Here is a 26,304-nt window from a genome sequence, read left to right as displayed (position 1 = left end):
TTGCCATTTTAAAATGAATCCAAAAAGCCACTGGCTATGGGGGCAGGGTTAAACTACAGGTGAGATGTGTCTGTGCACTGCCAGGTGAGGCAGGTCCCAGGGGCTCCGGGGGGAGAAGCAGCCAGACAGCCCAGCACTGCCTCAGTCCTTCCGTGCTGTGATGGGTGATCATTCGGGGTTTGCATGTTTACCAAAGATTACAGCCATGTCTCTAGCATATTCCCCTCCATTTTCTTCCCTCCTGCCCTTCTCAAAATCAACTGGAAAGGTCTTTTTTCCTGGAAAGCTCCTTGAGATGTGAGGTTTGCAGTCCGTCACCAAACACGGCACTTCTTGGCAGGATCCATGTTGTCTCTCGTGGTGCATGAAAAGGCTTCTGAAAACTCTGGGGAGTTCTGCAGTGATCCCAGGACCCTTTAAAACAAAGCAACACGCTGTCATTGCTGCTCGCCTTGCTTTGAAACAAACAGCATGAGCCGTATTTTGTAACTTGTTTTGCTGTGTCACCTCACTGCAGTGTGGGGAACGCCCTGTTGCTGAGCTCTGACTGTTGCTTCATTTCACCTCAAGGGCTGGCTGTGTTTTCTTCTTCAGTTCGTCTTGCCCCTATTGCAACCCCAAAAATACAGGACCTGTCCCTTCCTCGTGGCTGGCTCTCACAAGCCACTTCTTTCACCTAGAGCCGATTCTTGCTTGTCGGTAGTTTTCACTGAGGAACCTTCCAGCTACGTTTTGCTGACAAGTTTCTTGGTGAAGGGAAAATAAGACCCTGAGGTCAAGGGCTGTGGTGGTAACTCACCAGCGAGTGTTCATTTACATTTTTACACCAACCAAGTTTTAACTGAGATCATGCTGCTCCTCTGGGCGTTCTGCACAGATTTTCCAGTGAATGAGTTTCCTGGCAGAAAGACTCACACAAACAATGGCTTTCAACTCAACATGGGAAGTGAGTGTGAGGCCATTCCAGATAAGGCTGATGTTATGTGTGTAATCGTGAACATGTGTGAATAGATCTGCCAAGAGTCACTTGTTCCTTCAGCACTGGGAATACAGCAGCACGTACCTATGCAGGGAAACAGGTCAAATACAGGTACTGATGGACATTGATTGTGGCCCAGAAGTTCTTTAAAGAACTGCTTCTTTGAGTGATTCATGATTATTCTGAGAATTATGTTCATCATTAGAACCAGGGTGTGCCCACAGAAGCTGAGGTGAAGTTCAGCAGTGACACCTGCAACACTTCAACTGTTCTACAAGGCCAAAAGTGACTCCCTTGTCTTGGGAGCCAGCAGCAGAACAAGAGATGGCACAGAAAAGGGGTTATCCAAAAACACACAGTTTTGGTGATCTAGCTGTGCTACACTGCTCCAATGAACTAGAACTGCTAAAATGGGATGCTCTGCAATTAACAATTTTTATGAGGAGCTGCCTGTCCTACTTGTAAGGAGAAACAGCCCACAGTCAACGTAAAATAATAATCGAAGAAGGCACCTTGGGAGCCTTTGTGACACTTACGTAGTATGTTATTAGGTGTTAATTTTGTGGATATGTCTCATGAAATGTTTTCTGTTTTAGAGCTCTTAGGGAGCCTCATCATGACAATGACTGGCCGTTCTAAGAATGTTGTCTGGTTTCTCATGAGCACTTGTATCACTGCATATAAAGTTTATAGCCTGTCCTGCCGAGGTACAGACAGCCCAGCAGGATGAAATGTATCCAGGGTACACACAAACACAGCTTGTTACAATGGGATGCTGAACTAGTCAACTTCAAAGGCCTTGTGCCTCATCCAAATCAGATGTGCTGAGGTTCTGAAGAGCCTCTGGAGCCTCATTAGCACTGAGACCAGACAGGAATGCCTGTAGGAGCTGGTGCACCCGCAATGAGAACAGGCAAGAACAGAGAGGGAACAGCCACTGCTTTCACTACGTATTTGAGTGTGTGGGATAAACAAGATTTGGTGGAAAGCCATTGAAAGAAAGATACTGGAATTAATGTAGTGGATTGTATCAGCAGAGAACTTGGCTATTGTGGACATGGAGCCTGCAGATGACTCAGCCTTCCAGAGCCAGCAGATGCTGTGATGGCTGTGCTACCACTGATACCGTGGCACTGGACCAAACAGGTTTATTAGAGCACATTGTTACACTGCTGATGAATAGGCTGCTCTGAGTTCAGATAGAAAGAAAAGATCCTAGTCTGGCTCAAAGGTTTGCACCCTGAGCAGCCACATTTCCTGCATGGCTCTACTGAATTGAGCCCAGCTGACCTTGGGAAGGCTGGCTGAGCACACCAGACACAAAATGCACATCTGCTATTGTACCACAGCACATGGGTTTGTTAAGAGCAAGGGGCAGTGATCTCCCACTGATTCTACCTGTGACTTCAGTGGAGGACAGACAGAAGTTCATCTGTGCTGTTGGTGTATTAGAACCCTATCAGGAGCTATGGTAGGAGCCCTGGATTCCAGACACAGTCACTGGGGCTCTGCAGTAACAGGCACACGGTGACAGCCTGGGGATGGTGTGTGTGTCCTGTGGGGGACACTGCTCAAATTCTATCCATAGTGGACAGAATTAGGCTGGATCTTCTCAAGGATGAGAAATGATCCCACATCCTTCCTTTGCCTGTGGAGCTGCCTGGGAAGGGCTTTGCCTGCTGGAAGGGACAGGGACAGCCCAGCCTGTGTGTCCCCTCCTAAGCAGCCCGAGTGTGCTCTGCCTGTGGATGTGTGTATGTTAAAGCTGCCCTGGGAAGGGCAGCCAGCCCTTGGGCAGGCTCACTGCAGTTGCAGCACAAACAGCCGTGTTGCAGAGCTGTTCCACCTCAGGACTGCACTGTGGGTTGCTGGCTTTGCTCACCTGAATTTGCCTGGGCTGTGCACGTCTGTCTTGATGGAGTTCACTGCGTATTCTGGTCTGTATGTTCCACACCACACCTACACAGGTAACAAAGAAAAGCATCCTTAGCCTACAATTTTACAGGAAAAGACCGGCTGTCATTTAACTGTGGAACACCTAATGTTCATGAGAATAAATTTGACATTAGAACATAAAAAAAAAGGGCGTATTTTGTTTTAAAAAGTACGTCGTCCTCAGACAAGGGCACTTCCTACCAGGCTTATGAGTGACTGAACTAATTTCTTTAGGGAAGATAAAAAATCACCTAACAAGACTTTATTTTCACTGCTTTGTAGTGAACACTGCTCAGTTCTGCAGCTCTGCTGGCTCTTAGTTAGCCCACAGGAGTCAGCCTGTTCTGACTTGCTGTTAAACTGTAATGTCAAGTGGTTTTCAAAGCTCTCAAGCAAGAAGTAAAGGATACCTGTGCAAAGTTCAGGAAAAACAGCTGCTTGTGGTTCATGTCGAGACCAGGAAGAAGCTTTTCTTTTCCATGTTTTTTCACAAAGTTTTCATAAGCCTGTAGAATGAAGTGTGCAGAAATGTTACTACTTCCACCCTTTTTCCAGTCAAAATGAAATGATGAGAAGGAGGAACATGGACTCTGACATAATTAATTGTTGCCTCCCTTGGCCATCCATCCCACGTGTGCCACCTTGAAGCAGAAGCCAACAGGGCCATTTCTTAGTACTGTGCTATCAATTATCTAATGCTGCATTATGAAAAAGAGATTTTTTTCCACTGTGGGTTTTTAGGGTTTGGTTTTTTAAAAGTGAATGGCAGAAAACTTTAAAACCTTGCCATAGTAAGAACAGCTGCTTTCATGTTTCTTGTGGAGACACGTGTCAAAAAATGTGTTGTTAGTTTATCATCACTGATGAAAGATGCTGGAGCAATGTTGTGCCTGAAGTCAGTGCCAAAGCACCGCACGAGTGAAGCCAATCAACTGCCCACGTGCAGCTGAGGAACGAGCAGATAGCAGGTCCATGGAAAAGGCTCTGAAGTTTCCATGGATAACAGTTCAATGAGAGCCAGCAGTGCCACAGCACTGCAAAAAAGGCAAGTGTCGTACTGGGATGTGTAAACAGGAGTGGCTCGTAGGAAATACGTGAAGTAATCCTTCTACTCCTCTTGGCGCTGGCCAGGGCTCAGCTGGAGCACTCTATCCAGTTTTGGGCACTGCCCTTCAAGAAAGATGTGGACCAACTGGAGAGAGTCCAGAAGAAAGCAGCAAGAATGAGCAGAGGTCTAGCAAACATGACCTATGAGGAAAGATCGGAAGAATTGGGTTTGTTTAGTCTAAAGGAGAGGAGTCTGGGCCTTGAAGCATGTAAGTCTTCAAATATGCAAAAGGTCACAGGAGAGAAAGGAGCAGATTGTTGTGTTTGCAGTGCTGGAGGCAGAGCCATGGCACCGGGAGGGCCACGAGGAGGCAGCAGGAATGCTACCGTGGGAGTTGGAAGGATGGAGAAGGGGCTGATTCTACCTGCACGGAGAGGGTTCCTTTTGGATCTTTCTTACTGTTTATATGATGACATAATACTTTTTAATACTTCTAATTTTTCTGGCTACTCCCATTCCTTTCAGAAAGCATATCCCCTTCCATGGCTTCGTACTTTGCCCAAATATTCCAGTAACTGAAGATCAGACTAATCTAATAAGCCTGATGCCTCTTTTAGGCTTCCAAATAATTCCTTAAACTCTCATTAACTATTGTCTTTGCTCTCAAACATGTCCATTTCCAGTGAGAACCTGGAGAAGAGTGAGTTGGCCCATGCATCCCAGAGGCTCTTTGCTTAGCAGTGACAGCACTCAACTGTCAAGTGTTGAGTACTTTGCCACAGAAGAAGGCGTTCAGGGAAGGAGAAGGAGGATCACGTTGTTGAGCCATCAGATTTGTGAATAACAAGAAAAGCTGGTAGAGAGGCTGAGCTACTCTCTTCTAGACCATGCTCACAAAAAGAACCTGTGTCTCCCTGACTGTCAGTCTCAACAGTGCCAATCTAGGGAGTCCAGCAGCTATGTGAGAAGAGAAGGCAAGTCAAGCCAAAGAGCAACCAGCTCGCATGGAAGGCTTAGTGCAGGGAGTCCAGTGTCTGACATCTTGGCATACCAGTACAGAGGGCCCAAGTCACCTGGCAAAGTGTTTATGGGTCAGAAGAAAGGCATTCTGCCCCTCGTTCCTGGCATGAAAAAGCTGCTGAAAAAGACAGCCAGAGGCAGACAGCTGCTGGTATCAGCACTTTCTTTAGGTCATGGTCCAAGTGTGAGCCAATGAATGTTTCCATTCCACACATTCCTTATTTGCTAAAGGACAAAAAATTGAGAAAGAGCTCCCTAGGAACAGGTAATCTTTAGCCTGACATGGTTAAGAGGATGAGAGAAATACCATGGCTGGCCAGTAGCTTTAATCCAGGCCTTGATGGCACAGTAGGTCTGGTCCTGTCCCTAACACAGAAATTGTGTTTCTTCTTCCAAGGCTCTGAAACTGATTTTCTTAATCTCTGACAGTTTCAGCTAAAATAGGAAAATGGATACTTCTTACCTTGTATGCTTGTCTCACACCCCCATTATCAGCAATGTTTTCTCCCAGTGTATTGATTCCACTCAGCTGTAAAATTGAAAGGAAAAGTATTGGTTTCTGCAAAAAAGCTCATCCAGGACTTCTAACACCAAACTTTGTGCATTTTCCAGTTTCTAAAGGCAAAAATTATCTTAAAATCTGAAGGTTTAGCAAATTATGTTAAAATCTCTGACAAGACCTTATGTCCCTTGTCTCAAAATCCATGTTTTGAGATACTATTATTGGTCTAATCCTCTAACTTCCCCTCCAGGCAACTTTCTAGGCTCTGTATCTCTTACCCAGAATTTTCTGCAACTTAGTCGTTACTCATTTATTCTTCCTCTTTTCTCCTTGTCTTTAATGCTCAGTTTCTTACCACAGTTCCAGTTAGAGGAAGTGGAAGTGGACTACAGAATCTGTAGTCTGTAGACAAGTTAAAATTCAAATTCCAAATTGCTGAAATTGAACCTGCTAGAAGGTATTATTCTGTACAGTAGGCAAGTTCAGTAGCTTCTTGGTAGCCAGACACATAGAAGATCTCTATTTAACAAGTATTCAGGTATTCCTAGATCAGTCAAATACCACCAAAGATGATGGAAGCTTTGATAATGGGAAATGCCTCATTCTATTTTTTAAAAAAGCGTATTTTAACTTTTAGTCCAATGTATTGATTTATGATAGTCAAAGCTGCAAAATCTAGAATCATCCTTTAATTGAATTTAATGTGTGAATAAAAGGGCAGACACATACGTTGAAATTTTCTTCTCTATTTTTATTGGCCTCTCTCTGAGTTCCCACACTTCAACACATGTTTTGGGGAAAACCTCAGGGCTGGGAGTTTTATCTTTTCCCTATCCTGTGTGATGGAATATATTGTCAGGCTGTAAAAAGCCAGCCAGTGGAAGTGAGAGAAACAACTTCTTGTGCCTTCCTGCAAGCAGTACTGTCTCATCCCACCCGCACAGGGAGCTCCACAAGCAGGACCTACGTTCTGTCCACCTGCCAGGTCCCACGAGAAATTCCCATACTGGTACACCATGCACTGGGACAGCTCCTTGAAATTCCGTGCCGATTCTTCAGTCCACCAGTCCACAAGGTCACCATTCTCATTAAAATTCCTGCCTGTAACAGTACATTAAACAGAATTATTTATACAAGAAAAGAGGGTTTGGTGCAGTGAGGAGGGGAGCGAGTAAGATTTTGGACTGTGCTTTTGGGAGAGCAATACTGTAACGCCTCAGAAATCCAGACTTGATCTTCCATATGGAAATTCATTTCCCTCATGTGCTCCCTGGAAGGACTAAGCACTGATGCGTGTAAAGCACCCTGTGCACCGAGTGTTTTGTCACTAGCAGCTCGGAGCCTCACCGTTGTCATCAAAGCCGTGTGTGATCTCGTGCCCGATGACCATTCCGATGCCGCCGTAATTCAGAGATTTGGGCTGGGAGGCACTGAAGAAAGGGGGCTGCAAAATGCCCGCAGGGAAGACTGAAAAAAAAAAAAAGCCACAGCACAGTTAAGGCCCTGCCTCGTTATCCTGCAGGTGCAGCGGGGCCAGACTTTTATGGGCTTCAACCAAAACCACCCCGTTCCCTCGGCTCTCCCAGCAGCAGCAAGTGACTGACACGTGGGAATGCTGTGGGACAGGAGGAACAGAGCAGCAGGACCCCTCCCCTCTTCAGACACTTCCTAAATCAAGACCAGCTTTTGCTTTGTTACTATTTTGCTCTGCAGAAAAAAGCAGTTTGTTCCAATTTTCATCACTTAGCATTCACAGGCTTCTGTCTCATCATTAAACAAACCTTACAACATTGTGAGAAGTGGGAGTGTGTCCCCCAGAAAGAATAAATTATTTGATCATTCCCTCATAAATCAGTCTTAGAGACAGGAATTTATTCTTCCCTTGAAAATACAAGTAACTCCCACTAGAATCAATAAAAAATAGGCCAAGCTGTCAATAAAAGAACTGGAACAAAGCAGTTCCTTTTACCCACTTCTCTGCTAATTTTTCTAGACTTCTACAAAACAATTCATTTAAAAAGAAAGCATGTTGCAATTTTGATCTTTTTAGAAATTAAGCATAATAAAATACTATAAAATATTCAGTTCCACTTAGTATCTGGTGAAGGCTTTTCCTGTCTCCCTGCTGTTGTGGCAATATAAAGTATTAATTCTGCCTGGGAAGGAGGTGGATGTAACTCTACACTACTTTAACAGACAGAAGGAATCGGGTGACAGTTCTCACAGGGCAAAAGAAAGAAGATTGATACTTCTTGCGTTTTAGTATAAACCCAGTTCAGTTCTAGGGTTTTCTTTCAGGACAAGAAAGAACCATGGGAAGTCCATAAAATAATGGGCAGGTTAGAAATAAGCCATAAATTCTGCTGTCTGTGCAAGCTGCTGTGACAGCAATCCCAGCGCAGGGCCAGCTTGCTATGGAAGGAAATATCCCACTGCTCTATCCTGTTATGAGGAAGCACAGGTTTAACAGCAGTGTGAGTGCCATGGGGTGTGCAGGGCGCAGGAGTGACCTCTGGAGCTGCTGGCTGTGGAGGCTGTCCCCAGGATGGGGACTCAGGGCTGTGCAGCCTCAGAGCCAGGGCTCCCGAGGGAGCACTCGGGGCTGCCTGGCCAGCAGCAGCTCGGGGTGGCTTCCTCGTGGTGTGGTCTGCTCATGGAGCACTGCAGGTCACACCATGCCCAGATGGAGTAACAGAGCTCCAAGTTCCCTACGCATCATGCACAGAACTGCTCTCTAGAGGGGGTTTTTTAAGTCTGGTTCTAAGCTAATTCAGGTATCACTCTAAAGATCAGACTGCTTTAATAATCCTGTGCATGCCATAGTTAAAGGATGAGGTAAGAATTTGTGACTCACATTAACTGCCAGTCACCAGTTTCAGTCTTCCACATCCTGATTCCTTCCCTACAAATTACTGAACAAAGCTATTTTAAACAAAGCCTTCTGGAAGTTTTTGTAAAGAGCTAAATGCTCACATCATGAAATAATCTTGTTTCATTTCTGTGCAGAGCCCTTCAAGACAAGGTTTTTCCATTTTTTTAGACTTTTTCAAGAGTTATAGGTAGATCACAGTACCTCACTGATGGCCTAGAAAGGACACTGCAGTCTGTGACTAAAATTTAAACACTATTTGCAGAGTGGACGTGGCAGAAATACAGAGAAGCATAATTAATGTTGTGAAATGTTTCATGACTGTGAAGGGAGCTGGGATGGTTCACAAGATGAGAAATCATGGGGCCTTCATGTGGTTTTCTAATCTTTAGCCAGAATGGATGGGGTTTTTATTTCCATGGATGGTTTTGAGTAGGCTGACATTAGGAATCTTTATACTCAAACTTGTAATATCAAGATTGTTTCACTTTCTGATTTTAAAAGTGTATACATACATATAAAAAACCAGATAATTTCAATAAATTGGTAAACCTTACCTATCTGATTCCTACTTGCTGAGTAAAAAGCATTGACAACAGCAGCTCCACTTATCCACCTGGTAACACCAGAAGAATAAATGTTAGCATTTCAATTGTTAATGGCAAAGTTAATGAAGGCTAGAATAAGCCTAGAAATCACAGAATATTTGAAGTTGAAAGGTACCTTCTCCTGTGCAAACTGGACAATATACTAGACATAGTATTATTAAATACTTACTCCTCTTTGTCCACTTTTTCTCTAAGCTTTTTCAACCTTTTCTTCTGGGTAAATACTAAATTTTGAATAATGTTTTCAAAGTATTCTTCTTCTTTGAAGTTCAACTACAAAGAAAGGGGGAAGAGGAGTTACTGGTTTGGGATAAAAGACATGGATCAGGAAAATTTAGTCTTAAACCCAGTGAGCTAAGCAACACATTTCTAAGAGTATTTTTTGATCTACATTAGACCTTGGTTTGCAGAGCTCTGCTCCATCATAGAGTTGATATTGTAGCTGGACCTGTGTTAGCAGTTGGGTATTTTCTCCAGAGCTCTTAATTCTCTCTTTCTACCCATATTTTGAATGGAGTTTAGCAATTGTTGATGTTGACCTTAACCTCTGGAGATTCCTGCTGCAAACCAGTTTGGTAAGGAGCAGTTCTACCTCAGACAAAACACAGAGTCAGCTCCGTGCCTGTGCATGATAATCCCTCCAGAACGTAGACAGGTCCTTGGAATGCCATAAGAGCCTGTCCCATCCCGTTCTGGGTGTCCCATCCAGTGCTGGGTGTCCCATCCTGTTCTGGCTGTCCCATCCCATTCTGGGTCAGCCCTACCAGGCTGGCTGGTGACACCTCCTCCCTTCCCCTGCAGCTGGGCACACGTGGGGCTGTGCTGTGCACCTGCACGAGGCTTGCTGGGCCAAGGAAAGCAAATGCACATTTTCTTCTCTGAAGACCCTTTTCTAATTCTCCTGCCTGTTGTGCACTTACCTCCTGGTACTCACTGTTGAGCTTGTTGTCATCTGTCACGATCTCATCGGGATAACCAATCCTCTCTCTAATTGCTCTTGCCTAGGGACAAGGAAATTTGATATCCATAACAAATCCAGCCACGTTTTAAAATCATAAATTATATAAAAAAGGCAATATGGAAGCCACTGTAGAAACCACAGGATGTTAATTATGTATAGGTTTTGTTTACATTTTTTGTTCATTGAAAGCATAAGTTTATGGTTTTTATCCTGTTCCTCCTACTAGCTGGTGAAATCACCAGAAATCATTCCTTCTCATTTTCAGTACTGTTTTCCTGTAGATATTAATCATCTAGCTCCTTAATCACTGATTTGCCTGAAAGGTCTTTATCTTGCATACAGATTCTTTCTATTTTGTGTGCCTATCTCCGGAGGCCCCTTCCTGTGGAATCCTAAGCTGCTGTGCCTGTATAAGCACAAGCATAAATGTGTTTGTATTATAATATAGTGATACAAGATACTGCTTATTTTTTGTTAGAAACAATTGAAATACTGATTTTTATATAACTACACATTACAAATATTTCAGACAGAACTTACTTTTTGTTCTGCTCTCTTTTTGGTCTCTGCATCCATCCAGGGAAGTTCATCTAAGGTTTTTATAAAAACATCACGTATATCTACAATCATTTCTTCAACCTGGAAAAACATTAGAATGTTACAGCCCACAGAGTAAGATGGTGGGCAATGCAGTTCAGTCATTCAGGTTACCAAAACCTGACAGACATTGCCCTGCTGGATGTTGTGCATCTGATGGAATCGTGTTTATGCCAAGCCCAAAAATGGGTTGTTTCACTCTAGGATTCCACTGGTGATCGCAGTCATCTAAGGCTGCACTTCAGGTCCATTTCCAGGAACTTTCTGTGGCTGAAGGCAAACAGAAATAACCAATTGCCCCTGTGCCCACACGGCAGGATGTGAATTGCTGTCAGTGTCAAAGAACAGCGAGTGCTGCTGCTGGGATGTGAGGATGGGCTCGTGCACAGCCTGCCCACAGACCTGGCTCAGAGAGCAGGCAGTGCCTGTCTCCCTCCAGCTGTGCACCTGCAATACTCACATTTCACACTCTAATAAAAACTTGCATTTTAAACCTTTGTAATAACCGCTATTAACACTTCAATAAAACCTTAAAAACCAAACCCGCTTTGATTACGCTGTAATATAAAGAGCAATCCAAGCCGTGTCAGGAAGCACACGGTGGTGGTGAAGCTCCACTCTGGTGGCGCTCGGGGCTGAGGGCCTTACCACGTGCTTGCTGTCCCCAGCAAAGGCCTCCTGCACGTAGAGCCTGCCCACGGCGCTCTCCATGTTCCCGTTGACGTAGTTGGCACAGCGGCGCCACACGGCAGTCTCGGACGTGGTGCCATACAGGGCCTGTGGGACACACACAGCGGGGCCAAGGGGCTTCAGAGGAGCTCCTGCACCCTAATGCACACAGCCACACTACTCCTGTTGGGGGCACTTAGCTGGACTCACTCTGCAACGGGAAGATCACTAAAAAAATTCTCACAGAGGAAGAAGTTCTGCTCTGGAAATACAAAGAACTTCCACGTCCAACTGCTGAAATTTTCTTAAAAGCACTAAGCTATCAGCAGGATCGAATGACTGAAAATCAAGACTGGGGCCATAATGTTTGCCTTGGAATATATTACTTTGGATGATGAAGAGTTTCTAACAAGTCAGCCAGAATCCTTTGCAAACAAATGGGACTGTTCTGATACCAAAATGGGGATTAATTTAGATTCAGAAAACAAGAGACCAAGTACCAGAGCAGTGCTTTCAAATCCACTCAGCTGTCAGGCATAAATCCCATAAATTATAAATACATTCCACAGCAAACACATCTGGCTTTTGTGTGCAAAATCCAAAATACATTAAATATTTATATACTACACCTACATTAAATACCTATCTTTTGTGGCTCACAAAAGCCATCATCAGAACTTAGAGAGAGATGAATTTCTGCACCTTACGGAAAGCATTCCTCGTGTCCTTGTAGTCTCTGCTGAGGCTGTTGACAAGATCCATCACAAATCGCCAGATCATGTAATTCTGCAGGTCTCTGTTTAACAAAACAATAATAATAATAATAATAATAATAATAATAATAATAATAATAATAATAATAAGTGGTGATGCTTTGAGGCTTTTTAAGTTTCCTGGAAAGAAAATGCAAATACCAAGAATACTTAACACACCTACCTGGAAGAGTATTTCATGAGAATAGACCTGAGCTTGAGAAGGTAGTCAGGGTCGTAAACAATGACATGCTCCGTGTTGTCAACGTGGATTTGGACAGTTGACATGATAGCATTTATGAATTCTGACCAGTTGAACATCTGGAAAAACATTATGCATTATGATATGGTTATATCATAAGCAGTTTAAATATGTTTGCATGACACAAAACCTCTGCCTTTTGTTTCCCTAATATTTGCACTGCTTACAAATGGGGTCATTGTAATAATAACTGGCCTGAGATCATTCATAGCTCCAAAAATGTTATTAACATAGGGGGTATTTGGCAGAAAGGGTAGAGAAATTGCTTTGATTTCAAACTAACACAATTTTTTGTTCATTTGTAAAGTTTCTGTTCTGCCTATTACTGTAAAAAGTGTTGGTGATTTTTCCCTGCCTGTATCTTTGGAAAGGTTTGTTGGAACAGGTGATGTCTTCATCCGACATATGGAAGGAAGTAGCTGAGGAGGGCAGATAAGCTTTCAGGAACAGTCACTGCAGGTCTGAGAGAGAAGCAGCAAACTTCAGGCTAATCCTGGGAATAATTGCTGTTCTATCCTTAGACATTACAATGCTACCAACTCCCATCAAGTGTCTTTTGAGCACTGGAATAAATTTAAATTAGTGCTGATCTGCAGCACCCCCCAGGAACTATTAATAACCAGGGCAGTGCCAGTCCTGTAAGACAGGAGTTGTTGTTTTCTGAGAGGATGACTGTAATGGTAACCAACTACACCTGTGGGAGACAGTGAATTATGGAACCAATTAAACCAAGCAGGAGCGACCTGTCAGAGAATTAAAGTCAATAATAAAAGGCAGTGAATATGAAGAAGTGCCAGGAATAACAGTGTTTCATTGCACCTTACTGGCCTCAGAAACCTCAATAAATGTCATGAGAATAAAAACTACCCATGTTCAGTACGACATTATGTTCCTGAGGAGACAGAGCTGTGTTAGCAAAGCTTGGGCTGGTTTTCAGCTGCACTCTGGTGCCAAGAGTTAAAGGGTGCCCTGCACAAACAGCACATGGTTCGGGGTGAGAGCAGAGCTGACACATCCCTGGGGAGCTGCCGTGGGAGGGATGTGTAGAATTGTCCTGTTTCATGGGCCTGACAGCCTGGGCTCCTTTCTGCCTGCCTGCGGAGCAATATTTACAGAGGTAGTGTTGGACAAACTGGATTTTTGTTCTGAATCTGCAGCTCTGCATAAACAGAGTGGGGCTGAGTAGTCCACTAAACATCCCTGAAGCAGCTGGTGGCTACAGGCTGGACTTCTGTCCTGGGCCCTGAGCCCATGGGGATAAGGAGCAGGATCATAGAATCACAGAATGGTTTGGGTTGGAAGGGATCTTAAAGATCATCTATTTCCAAACCCCTGCCATGGGCACAGACACTTTCCACTGGATATCTTTTTCTTTTGTGCTTTTCTATGTCTGTGTTGAGGCAGGTGGGAAGATGTGCCTTCAGGTTAGGAGAAGTAGTGGGTACAGAATGTGCATACACTTCAGTGTCATCAGAAGAGTAGGTAGGAATGTGCACATCAGGAATCCTGTTCAGTTGCAAATATGCCATGTCTTTAACAGAAAAAAAGATTCAGGCTTCATTGTTTAATCCCATCAGTGATAAATGAGAGGTTAAATACCAGGTTATTGATCACTCACCTTATGATTGATTTCCAGTGAGAAGTTGTTTTGAAGTTGTGCCAAGGTCATTTTGTTGTACAGTAGAAGTGGATCGTTTCTGTCTTCAGATTTTGTTGTTGCCTGTTGGAGTTAATCAGGAGAAAATTACTGAGTATATTGAGTCAGTTCCCAGGAGTTTTGGTTCTGATCAGGATCAGGATGCACTGCTGCCTGTCTGTTTTCATGACCCACTGCTGGGGAGGCACCACCCCCAGCTCCCACAGCTCTGTGCTGCTCTGGGCACTGCAGTTTGCACTGCTGACTTCAACATCTGCATCCACAACAGCACATTTCACCCTTTTAAAGTGCTTTGAAAAATCAGTTATGCCAAGCCTCCTTTAATCTCTATTCTTCTCTTCTGCTTCCTCTTTCCTATTTTATTGTGCATTCAGTACTTTTTCTGTGTTTTTTAACAAATTCCCAAGAGCACAATGCCAGCTCTCTTCAGTCACATCCAGGCTGATGCTGAGTTTTGATGAAAGGTTAAAATCCCAGGCAGTGGCAGCTGCCCAAGCACCAGCTGGACTCCACCAGCAACAGCTGCTGCAGGGACATTGCAGGTGTGGGTTCCTTTCTTACTCCTCTTTAAAACATTTCTTCAGTTAATTCCCTTCTTGATAATAATTGCCCATCTCCGATCCAAGCCCAGAGGTGTGTTTCTCATGAAAATGAAGAAAATAAAAATCAGATGGTTTTAGTTTATATAAATGGTTTTCCCAAGTATGTGACCTTACTATCAGTGTAACTTCAAAAATAGCTGGAGCTATAAAATATGTATTCAGCCTGTTTCATGGTCATCCCCAGTTCAGGTCCTGCTGCAAAGGTTAATAAGCCATGGTTTGCTCATGAATGCCTTTGGTTTCCTCCATGCACATTCAAACTCTCCCTAGTTCTCCAAAGTCAAATTCATGATATTTTTCCATTGTTCTTTTCTTTTAAGGGAGAACAGTGTTTGGTTAAAAATGTCCTTAGAACAATCAGTATTGTGGAGCAGCTTGTGCAGCACAAACATGACTTTGTGTTCACAACAGGCCAAGGGCTGGGAATCTGCTGCTCTGGGAACCAAATAGCCCATGAGGAAACAGGACAAAGGGAGGAGAGACCCCAAAGCATCTTCCAGAACTCACACTCTAAACCACATTAACCAAAACCCAAGTCTCTCTCTCTGCTCTTGCAGGGTTTCTGTGAACAGATCAAGACAAAACATTTTGTTTCTTGGAAAACAGCTGCCTCAAATATTTTCCTTGCCCCTCCCAGGCCACAGCTGTATTGCTGACTGCTCCTTCAGGTGTAACAGGCTCCACACATCCCTGCTTCCACAAAACAACTTCAGCAAGGAAGTTAACCACTCACTTTACGGTCAGCTCTCTTAGGTGTTATGAAAAAAGGCAGTTACTTAAAGGATAGTTTAAAGATGTTTTTCTTACATTGGCAATCTCTTTCTCCAGGTCCATAACTCTTCTCATTTGTGCAGAAATCTCACTCTCATTGACAGAAATATTTCTTTCTTGTAGGATTAGTTCAGCTACAGAAATCATGAAATCAACATAGGCAGAACATGCCTGCAGGAAAAAACAGGAACAGTTTAAAGACAAAACTCTTCAAAGTAGAGCATACCTTAATAATCTTAAAGATTTAATCTTCATTTTTATGATCTACAGTTCTTCATCCCGTATTTAAACTGGTCAATTTTATCAGCAATACTGTTAAATCACAATTAGAAATGAACTGTGAATGTTCCCTCAAGGAGCACTGCTGGGTAACTGGAGCACTGTTCAAAGCTGAACACTCCCAATGACTGCACTGTTTTCATTATTTAAAATGAGACATTTGGATGTCCATATTTAAACCATCACCCATGTTTTTTCTAGCTCACTTTAATTACAACTTCCAAAAATACCATTTCCAAAGAGCTGTGTTCCCAGGAACATAAAATGAGGGAATTTGCTTTGTGGGAAAAGCACTGCCAGAAGCTGTGACACTCCTCAGTGTGCCTTGGAACAGCTAGAATTTGTGTTGGTGTATCATTAGTGACAGTGACAGATTAGTGTATTTACATTTTTATCATTAGTTTCACTAATGAAAAGAATGTAAATACAGCAGCAAATTCTCTGAAATCTCACACTGTCAAATACCTTAAGGTGTCATTATATTTTATGGAACCTCAGTTTTATTGTAATTCCATTATTATTTGTAATTCTAATTCTTCATTTGTAAGTCACACTCATTTTTCTGTCAACAGAAATGCTGTTTTCAATATTCCTTTTCAATGCAAATAAAAAACATGCATAGTCCTGGATCAGCTATCAAATAAATCTGGTTTATGCAATGTAATCTACCAAATCAGTGATTAAATGTAGGATTAATAAGGTGTGCATGTCATCAGCTTTATTAATAGAAGTGTTTTGGTACGTTTATCTCCTAAGGCAGGGACACACCTCTTTGCTCAATGTGGGCAGCCATTCCCTATCCCCTCCTGGGCATCAGGCTGTGCCCATCTGGGGCTGTGGCACCGTGGGGCCAGGCAGCTTGGCACAGAGCAGGGACAGGGACAGGGGTCAGCAGGGACAGGGACAAGGACAGGGACAGGGACAAGGACAGGGACAGGGGTCAGCAGGGAGAGGGACAGGGGTCAGCAGGGACAGGGACAAGGACAGGGACAAGGACAAGGGTCAGCAGGGACAGGGATAGGGACAAGGATAGGAGTCAGCAGGGACAGGGACAGGGCTCACAGCAGCCCAAAGGGCAGAACTCTCAGTGCCAGTTACAAGCAAAAGAGATAATTTCAGAAAGAGAAAAGCCCATGAAACCACTGACAGCAACAAGTCACAAAGACAGTGCATACCAACACTGTAAAAACCATAATGAAGTTCAGTGTAGCTATTACCTCAAACCAGTAAGCTAACAGAGATTTTTAGGTACCAATCAGTCAGTTTGTTCTTCTCCTAAGTGCAGCTCTTAAGTCAGGTAGCAAAGAACTAAGTTAGCTAATTTCATCTGTATAGTCTCAGCAGTTTCAGTGGAAACTTAAGACATCAGAGTTACTCATATCTGAGCAGACCCATTCTGTCTCTTACAAGAGAAAAAGATTTTAAATTATCTTATTGGCAGGTTCCACCTGTAGCTCTGGGCTGGGAAGTCCTGCTGGAGGCAGAGGCCTGGAAGGAGCAGGACGCAGAGATGATGTTTGCTGTGTGCAGCTCCTGGAGTGGAATAACACAGCAGGAGCCACAGCCAAGAGCAGGCTGGGAGGGAACAGCTCTCACTCAGGGCAGTCATGCTTGGAAGGACACTGGGACACTGGGAACCTGCCTGCTGTGATAAAGCTGTTTTTCACCAGTACTTCCTCCTCTACTGCCCAGCAGTGCAGAGCTGATACTCAGGTAGGTCAGGAATTGTCTCTCAGTGCTGCAGTTAACACAACACATGGAAGGAGCAGATTGTGCAATGTGAGTCAGCTCCTAAAGGCCATCTCACATGGAACTGAGCAGTTCAGATGGCAATGATTGTCTTAATGAGCATGTGATCTGTAATTAAATGTAATCACTATTAACTGTTGGCACATCAGCAAAATACCTACAAAGCCCAAATGGCCCGTACACTTTCTCATTGCTTCTGCATGTAATTACACAGAAGGAATGTGGTTAATTAAAGGTCACTGTGGTAGCAGTTTCAGCTCCATGACTTCGGCACAGACACCCATCAGCTCTCAAGGACTTAAAGCACATCCAAGATTAGCAACAGGGATACAGTGTCAGTGCTAACAGGCTAATGAGAGCTGTAGAAGTAATGAGTAAACAAGAATTAAAGGAGACCATACGAGGTTTCAGGTATCTGAGCCATTTCTATGGTATCACATCCTTTTGCTGCTGTGTTTGTGTTCAGCAGGTGATGTAGGAGACTGATCTCTTCAGATCCTTCATGCAGCAAAGTGTCTCTTTGGTTCTGAATGTTCTGTTTTTCTTTCCAAGCCTAATCCTGGTAGAATTAGTTCACCTGCAGCATTTGCCAGTTGCTGCCAGTTGGTCACAGCTCAGAAGTGGCCTCCTTTTTGCAGTGACAGAACAGGGCTCATCATGACCACTTGTATTCTGTCTAAATGCAACTCTGACAGGCAGGAGATAACTCTTGATCCAGCTGTGAAGCCTGGCAGAGGCTCTATAACAAAGCTAAATTGTTTCATGTTTATCTCCTTCCAGGAGGTCTTAAAAAGTCAAATAGCTGCCTTGAAAATACAGGCTAAAGCATGGAAGTGTCAAGAGTGGTGTGTCAGCTCCCCTCACCTCTTGGTATGCACCAGTGCACTCGTAGTAGTCCCGAGAAGGCAGGCCCAGCCCTGGCTGATCAATCTGTAAATGCAAATAAAAACTGACAAGTGCTTAAGGGGAAATGGCAGAGCATTGTACAGTTCTTTTGGTAACTACAGGTGCTGATGCTTCACTGGCCAAATTATTTTGTGGCCACAAGGGCGTTCCTCTCTCATCTTCTTGCCCACCTTGAACTATTTTCATTCTCGTTAAACTTGTTTTTCATTTCAATCTTTTTCTTCTCCTGTTGCTGAACACTGGTAGCCAGTGTGAAAAGAGGTGAACTACAGATGACAAAAGAGCCCAGAGACAAGCAGGGCAGCTCCTGCTTCTCTGAAATCCCTGCACGTGAAGTGCTCACAGCTCCATCCACCCATGACAGTAGAGATTGGCCTCTTGCTCCTCTCACTGCTGCATCTCAGCAGCCACCAGACCTTCTCCTGCCTTGTCGGGATGTTCAGGTTTCAGAGATGACCTTTCTGTCTCTGTCATTCCCATCTCACTGACAGTAACAGTGTGTGAGGGCACAGAACAAAGACGTCATCTTGGAGAGCAGACAGGGAACTGTGAAACCTAGAGCTTCAGCTGAAAACTACAGGAATTCACAAATTCGTCTACAAAGTACTCAGGTCAAATTCAGACCACTGATGGCTTTTTGTGTTAACATTTATGTTTGTGCTTCCAGTTATTTGCTGCACTTTTATGATCAACAAGGCCATGGCACCCAGGCAGACTTACGTGAATGATATGTGCTGTGGAATTTTTATCGTCTGTGCCAACAAAGAAATTAATGAGGACCTTTTTTCCATATCTGGAGTTGAGCTGTGCAATAGCTGTCTCAGCTGTCCAAACAGTACCTAAGCAAATGAAAGGTATAGTCAGTCTCTGTTTTTGGTAAGCAATAAATTAAATATTTTACATGTTTTGACTAAAACAGAAACAAGCACAGGTTATCTTACCATAGGAAGCATCCCAGTCAGTTGTTGCTACAGGCCACTCAGACACATTTGGCAATAAACTAATTAGAGGCCTTCCACCTCTGCTATCAATGGCAGCTTTTGGAAAAAAATAAAATTAGTTACTATGACATTTTAAACCTCACAAATGTTATATATTATAATATATATTATGAGTTCAGAACATTGAAGCTGAGAACTGTCTCCCCCATCACCACAGCAGCAGTTTGCTCTGATGTATGACTGTGCTTTAACATTTAATGTAAAAATGTTCCAGTCACAAACAGCATATGCAGATCCTTGAGACCATGACATTGAAGTACTGACTTTTTTTTCTCCCTGCAGATTGCTTGTAATAATAGTTTTGAAAAGTATTCATACTATTACAGAAACTATAAAAATATGATTTAAGAAGCCCTGAAAACACTTTTACTGCTCTTTGTTCTAGTGGCAGAGCCTGGTGTGCCAGGCAGCTTTCACCTCATCCCTGGTAATTTCTACAAAAGAAGTTAACTCCCATTTAACTGAAAGGATTTGAGTTTATATATCTGCAGCAAATTAGTAACTGAAGAGTTACATAAAATACCTAAGGTAGTAAAACAGGAGGTACAATACCAATTTTACTGCTGACATTCTGACTGGACTCTATAGAATAGATACATTTTAGTTTTCCCAAAGGATATCTGAAAAATGCTGCACAGAACAGGATGCAAGTGTGGCTGCCCGAGGTGCTGCTGCTGAGGAATCCCCTATGCAGCGGATCAGGGGACACTTACTTTCATTTATGCAGGACCTGTAGAGAGTTTTTGCCTTCTGCACTGCTGGGATATCGTTGGTGCTGGGGGTGTCGAGGACATCTGGAACACACACAACGAGCGATGGTCATCCCAAAAGAACCTGCTCTGTCCTGGCAGGCTCTGAGGAGCAGGGCTGGCTCCAGGGACGCTTTGCCTTTCAGCAGCTGAGGGGAAATGCCCTGCAATGGCTGCAGGCTGAGTTAGTATGTGGAACCCAACAGAGGCAGCAGAGATCTCAGTTCACCCTGGCTGAAAGACAAATGTTCTCACTTCTCGGGGACACGTTTAAGCAACCATGCTATTGTGTAAAGATACAGCTGGCAAAACCAGGAGATAGGCAAAGTTAAAAAAAGGATGTTTAACACAGAGAGAGTGGGTTGGAGAGTGTTAACATGAGTACAGACTGACTTCTTGGACTCTGTTATTTTCACCTGGAAAAACGGATGGTGAACAATTTGATACTGTTGATATGACAAGTAGGAAAATGGCTTGCTTGCTCTTTGGGCTTTCTGATAGAGCACAGGTAGGCAGGACATGGGCTGCCAGACAGCAGCTTCCAGCATTCCAGCTGATGTGGACACAGACAGACCTCCCCCTGCTCCTCCTCCTCCACCTCCTTCACCTGCCTGATGCTGTCACTGGGGCAGGCCCAGGGTAGGGACAGCATTTGGTCTGATGTGCAGATACCAGCAAGGGCAGGACTGCTCAGCTCTGCTCCAGAGTCAGATACAACAGCACACTCCCAGAGCCTTCTCCAAGCAGTTTCAGGCACATTTGTCCCAAACCAAATACAAAAACCTGAAACACTTGGTAGTATTTTAAGCTTTGTTAGAAAACCACAACTTCTTAGGATGACACGTAAGGCAAAGAAGAAACTTTATTCAGTCCCCAAACTCCACTGACCTTTTAAAACAACTTCAAGTTCATCTCTCAAAATGTCAAAGTTGCTGTAACGGGAGCTGGTCTCGGGGATGACGTTCCTCTTGAGCCACCCCCCACAGGCGTACTGGTAGAAGTCCTGGCAGGGCCTGGCACTGGGGTCCATGTTCTCCAGGATCCGTGCAGCTGCAAGCACACAGAGACACCTCACAGAAACTCAGCAATACGCTCCTTTTCTCTCCACAGGGAAGTCAGAAATAGATTTAGTTTAGAATAGGCTCAAGCTTACTTGAATGTTCTAGACCAAAGTTCTCACTGGTGAACAAGGAATTACTATTCCTGTGCTGACCACACTTCCATACTTTCCAGTTGGCTGAGTTTACTGGTGGTAAACTGACAGATGCTCCTGCTCCCTGTCAGTGGTCGCTCCTTCTAAATAAAATGTGGCATGTTTCATTTACCCTTCACTTACCCTTCTTTGTACTGAAACGTGCTGAAAAGGGACATTGAAAGCACAAGACATAACAGAGGTTAAGTATCCACTGTAATGCACTTTTAGTAATTGAGAATGATTTAGACTGAGCTGAATCCTGGTTATTTCAATGAAATACTGACTTGGTTGGACTATTTCAGCTCTTGTCAGGAAAGGTTTTTCCATTAATGCCTTCTGGAAGCTACACTCATTTTCAGACCTGCTCCACATTTTACTCTAGAACTGATATTGCCTCTTGCTACCCTTTTGACCCTCTGGAGTGGCTTGTCCAAGACTGGCCTGTCACTGACCAGTTGTGACAGGGATTCTCAGAGAAATCCGATTCCTTGATGACAGCTTCCCAGCTGCTGTCCATAAACGCTCTGGGCTTTTCCCTATACCTATTCCTATTCCGCTCAGACTGCTTCTACCACCAGTGTGCCAGAATAGAGTCTCTCACAGAAAGGAGAGATCTTAGGAGTCAGGCAAGAGCTAGGGACACCTCTGAATTTCCCAGGATACTGAATATTCTTCCCATTTTTCTGACATTATTTTTAGTAAATTATGAGGCTTGTGATTTCAAGTGTTCATTCCTCCACATGGGCAAGTCAAATATTTATAGTTATTTTTCCAGTTCTTTCAATATTTTCCATGTCTCTTGTGCTGGTGGAAATGGAGAGGCAGACTGTGGTGTTTGTGTTGATTTGCATGCCCCCATTTTTCTGTTGGCTTAGGAGTGTTACATTCTAGGCCAACATCTGATGGTTTTACAATGTTCCAATGCCTGCAAGATGGAAATAGCCATGGAGAGGTGCATTTTCAACCTCAGACTGCTTCAGTAGCACAAAACCCACTGTGGATATAGATGCGAAGCCTCCTAGCTGGTTTGCCTTCTGAAGTCAGTGGCTTCAGCGTGACTTCTATTTGAAGGGACACAGGATCATGCCAACAGCCAGAGACTTGGGAAATTCAGTCAGGTTTTTACTAAGTGTGACACTTGCTGCAGCCCCAAGTTCTCTGGGATTGTGGAAGCTCTGGTACCGGTTTCTGTCTTTTTTGCCCTGTTTCAGTTTCAGTCAGGGAAGGGGAGTTTTGAATGCTGCAGTTTATTCTTGTCCTAACTCCACCTATTTGCTGTGAAAGAGGAAAGTCGTAACTGTTCTTAACATCTCTGTCTTAAGGGTGTCCCTCTGAATCTCTCTGCTAGACTGGGGCAGCTCCTGAAGGGCATCACTGTCCCTTGGATGACCTTGGCATGTGTCAGTCCTGCAGCACAAACTTTCCCAGTCAGGAGTGGACATCCCAGCTGGCTCATTCACAGCCCTGCCAAACAGTAACAGCAGGACAGAAACATCTTCTGACACCAAGAGAAGATGACTTTATGACCTTATCCACCGACTTGTCACTTTGGGAAAAACCTCACAACAAGACCCAGGAGACATCCATGTCTTGCTTAAACCTGAAGAATCATTAACAGAATAATATCAAACCTGGCTTAAACTGTGCAGTGGGGTTGCTCTGCTTGGAGTCAGCACCTGGGTAATGCTCTGTGCCTACTCATGTCACACAGAAATAATCATCTCTCATAACTCCTACTCCAAGGTCCAGCCCAGCCAATATTAGCTATCTAACTTTCATCAGGACTTAAAACATTAATACTGCAAAAGTACCAGAAAGAGCTCAGCTATGGGAACTGTGGTCTTTCATTTAGGCCTGCATGTAAAGTACCTACATTAAGTATGACCAGAATATTCTCCTGGAGGGTATTATTTGCATACCTGAGCCCCAAGATAACCATTCATTATTTGGCTGATACCACAGATATATTATAACCGAGGGAATGTGATTATGTTATGAATGTTTTGTTATTTTATACCTATAGAAATACAGGTAATACACAGTGTACTCTTCATTAGTGCTCAGCATTGCTGTGACAAACCAGTGTTTGGCTTTGTTCCTACTGTCACTTGTTTACTCAGGTCCTACCTGCCACCAAGAATGTAGAGCTGCATATCAGTTACTTGTAATGACTAATTTTATTGGAGTACTCCTGATTGTCACTTGTTGCTTTAATAGCTTACAAATAAAGTAATATAAGCTGGCAAAGCAACCAGTGACCTGAGGAGGATTCAGGAGCAAAACAATGTGCTTACCTAGGTATGAAACAGAGATCAAAATCCCCTGTTCCATCAGACTCTGCTGTCTGAGCTCAGCGAAGTTATCAGAGTGTGTCAGCTTATCCAAAAAATGCTCAAATGCACAAATAGCATTGTATCTTCCTCTGCTACGCTGCAGTGTCTCACAGATCCAAGGATTAACAGTGCCATGGAGTTACTGGTATTTTACCCTGGGTATAACCAGTGAATTCTTATTACATTTTTGTATTCATTATTTATTTCACTACATTTTTTTTTCTTCTAGTCATTTATTTGCAGCTATTCTTTCAAATGAACAATCAATTCTGTATCTTCACTTTATCCCTTTCCAGTGGTTAAATGCTGTTGAAGCATTTAGCAAAAGCATAAAAGAGCAAAATTGTTCTGATTAATTAATTTTGGCACTTCTTGCTACATTGTGCCTCACTTCCCTGAACTTTTCCTGCTTTTCCTTTTGGAGTTCATTCATCATCACACGGTCTGTCTGAACTCCCCTGTAGCAATGTGTATTTAGCTGAAAATGAGCATCATCAGAGATTAAAACCAATCTGCTAGAGAACTAATTGTATCATTTTCCAAAGCACAGCATGAGCTTTCATGCTGGGAGAAGATCACCTTTGAAGTGGAATGAAGAGACAGTGCTGGCCACCTGAAACAAGCCTTAGGTGTGGCCCATGCTGGTGACAATCTGCAGTTCCTGGGATCAGGGGCTGCCCTGGGGCTCTCCCTGTCTGCAGCAGCACTGAGGTGTGAGCAGAGACCTGAGCAGGTGAAACGAGACCATGGAAGTAAGGAAAACAATTTCCTGACTTTGCTGTGCTGTTCCTGGTGTATCTGCCAGTCTAAATGGGGTCCACAAATCTGCACCTTCTGGGAGCCTCCCACGGGGTGCTGTGTACCTGGGATTCTTTAACAACTGCACGTGTCACTGAAGGATGAAGTAGCTTGTCAGACTAGAACACTCAGAATCTTTTGGACATGGAGGATGACTCTGTAACATTGACAATATCACAGCACAGGAGTTAACTTTTGTAGAAGAACTAGGCTAAGAACATAATGTGAGATAACAGACTCACGCTTCCATGTGCTATACTTGTCTGCAGTTAGATGGGAGAATTCCATGGTAGTAATTTTGTCTAAAAACACATAAATTAATTTAAAACATAGGCATTTTCATTCTTACCTGATTTGATACAGTCTGGTGTCTTGCAAACCCCATCTAAAAGATAATACAATCACATTCTTAATTATTTACTCAATGTCAATATAATAAAATCTACTGTAAATATTTCCATTGACGGTCAATTTAATTGCAGTGTACAGTAAGATAATATGAATGTACCCCTTACAGTCAGTAAGGGAATATTTATAACATCAGGCTCTAAAAATATCATCATCTTCAACCCCTTAGGGTCATTCAGTGCTAGTCACTCATCATGTGCCATTTTTGTAGTCATCAGAGGAAAATGTCCTCTCAATTGGAGGTGGGCAAAATACTATTTTTATAACAAAGAAGCAATTTAGAAAAGAATAGCTCAAGGACTGGAGAGAATTACAAAGCCAGTTTGAATTTAGCAATACTTTACAATGACAAAAGGGTTTTCAAGGAATTATATGAAAATTCTGAGGCATTCACTCTGAAGTCTTCTGAACAAAATACAGGATTCAGGAACATGAAAATATTTCATTTTGAAACTTTGGAAACAAAACTTTTTTTTTCCCCATAATGGCATTTTTCCATCCCATAACTACACTTCAATAGAAATCCTTCAATAGAACTACACTTCAATAGAAAGCCTAAACAAAATTAAGTCCTTCAAAATTAAATAAAGCACTTAATTCCCAGTATAAGGAAAAAATCTAGTTTGACCCTAGATGGAAATTTTAGCTTCCCTGTACTATCTTTTCCAAAAAATATCAGGATATTTCCCCCTGAATGAAATTATTTTGCTCTGGCTGCCAAAGCACAAAACCTCTCAGAATGACTACACTCACTGAGAGTCCTTGCTGCAACAGTCTGAAAAAGGAAAAAATGGGATTTTCATACATCTACGAGAACACAAAGCAAGCCCTGAGTTTGGTTTTCTTCAGCAGTGTTGTAATTTGTTGGGATTTTTGCTTACTGAAGCATTAATTACAAACAGAAGTATTCCTAAGTCAGAACAAGCAGATGGTTTGTGTTTACCACAACTTAGCATGAACAAACGAATTTACTGAGTCCCATTTGGAAAGAGGCACTTTATGAGTTTTTCCAGCAACATGTGGCTGCATCTTTACATTTCAGCCAGCATCCAAACCCTTCAACCAACATCCAAACCTTCAGCCAACATCCAAACCCTTCAGCCAGCATCCAAACCCTTCAACCAACATCCAAACCCCTTCCCCATTGCCGTGTATGTGTGCATCCCCCAGCCCCACATGCTCACCGTCGTATGTGGCGTACAGGGCGATCATGGTGATGGCCACGATGGTCAGCAGCACCACCACCACAGCCAGTCCCACTTCCAGGCCACTCCATCCCAGTTTCTTCTTTGGTTTTGGAGTATTCATTTCAGTTATATCCATCTGGCTTTCCGACTTGCCCATAACCCAGTGTCTGGAATGGAAAAGGGAATATTCACTGAGCACTCATGTTGAGTCATAGGCTACAAACCAGCTCCTCAACTGCACAGTAACAAAGGTGTTTTCTAGGTGAGTTTTCCAATTATTTGTAATACTACTGGGCTGTCAGTCTGGAAATGAAGGATCCTTCCCTCTGCCAGGCCCGTGCACACACACACATATGGACACACGCACACACGTACCATGCACTCCGTGTTGGCATGGATGGAGAGCAGGAGAGTGGAGGTCCTTCACGTGGAGGAGCTTCCTTCACCCCACACAGAAAAGGAAGGCC

At 43.4% G+C, this 26,304-nt stretch overlaps 1 protein-coding gene across 1 annotated transcript; it reads right to left on the bottom strand.

Moving 5' to 3' along the window:
• Positions 1-314: 314 nt before the first annotated feature.
• On the bottom strand, positions 315-25,994 carry MME (membrane metalloendopeptidase). The gene is made up of 22 exons (XM_062499170.1): positions 25,835-25,994; positions 24,592-24,627; positions 20,805-20,966; positions 19,881-19,961; positions 19,108-19,203; positions 18,887-19,005; positions 18,125-18,190; positions 15,269-15,403; positions 13,821-13,922; positions 12,125-12,261; positions 11,891-11,984; positions 11,168-11,296; positions 10,463-10,561; positions 9,882-9,962; positions 9,131-9,234; positions 8,911-8,969; positions 6,832-6,951; positions 6,452-6,585; positions 5,446-5,511; positions 3,325-3,420; positions 2,862-2,938; positions 315-414 (listed from the first exon to the last, which is right to left on the bottom strand). Exons 1-22 carry the CDS (start codon positions 25,992-25,994, stop codon positions 315-317), a joined length of 2,253 nt encoding a protein of 750 aa, XP_062355154.1.
• Positions 25,995-26,304: the final 310 nt, after the last annotated feature.

The sequence above is a fragment of the Cinclus cinclus genome, chromosome 10 (genome assembly GCF_963662255.1).
Source record: "Cinclus cinclus chromosome 10, bCinCin1.1, whole genome shotgun sequence".
NCBI lineage: Eukaryota > Metazoa > Chordata > Aves > Passeriformes > Cinclidae > Cinclus > Cinclus cinclus.
Note: the sequence above shows the minus strand (reverse complement) of the source record. Positions and strands in the feature narration are given on the sequence as shown.

Bases quoted from the DNA above. Each gene is read 5' to 3' on its own strand.
- MME (XM_062499170.1), bottom strand. From the start codon at position 25,994: ATGGGCAAGTCGGAAAGCCAGATGGATATAACTGAAATGAATACTCCA. The intron at 19,962-20,804 runs GTCAGTGGAGTT...TGTGTGTTCCAG, and splicing joins ACTTGAAGTTGTTTTAAAAG to ATGTCCTCGACACCCCCAGC. The intron at 19,006-19,107 runs GTAAGATAACCT...TCATTTGCTTAG, and splicing joins TGACTGGGATGCTTCCTATG to GTACTGTTTGGACAGCTGAG.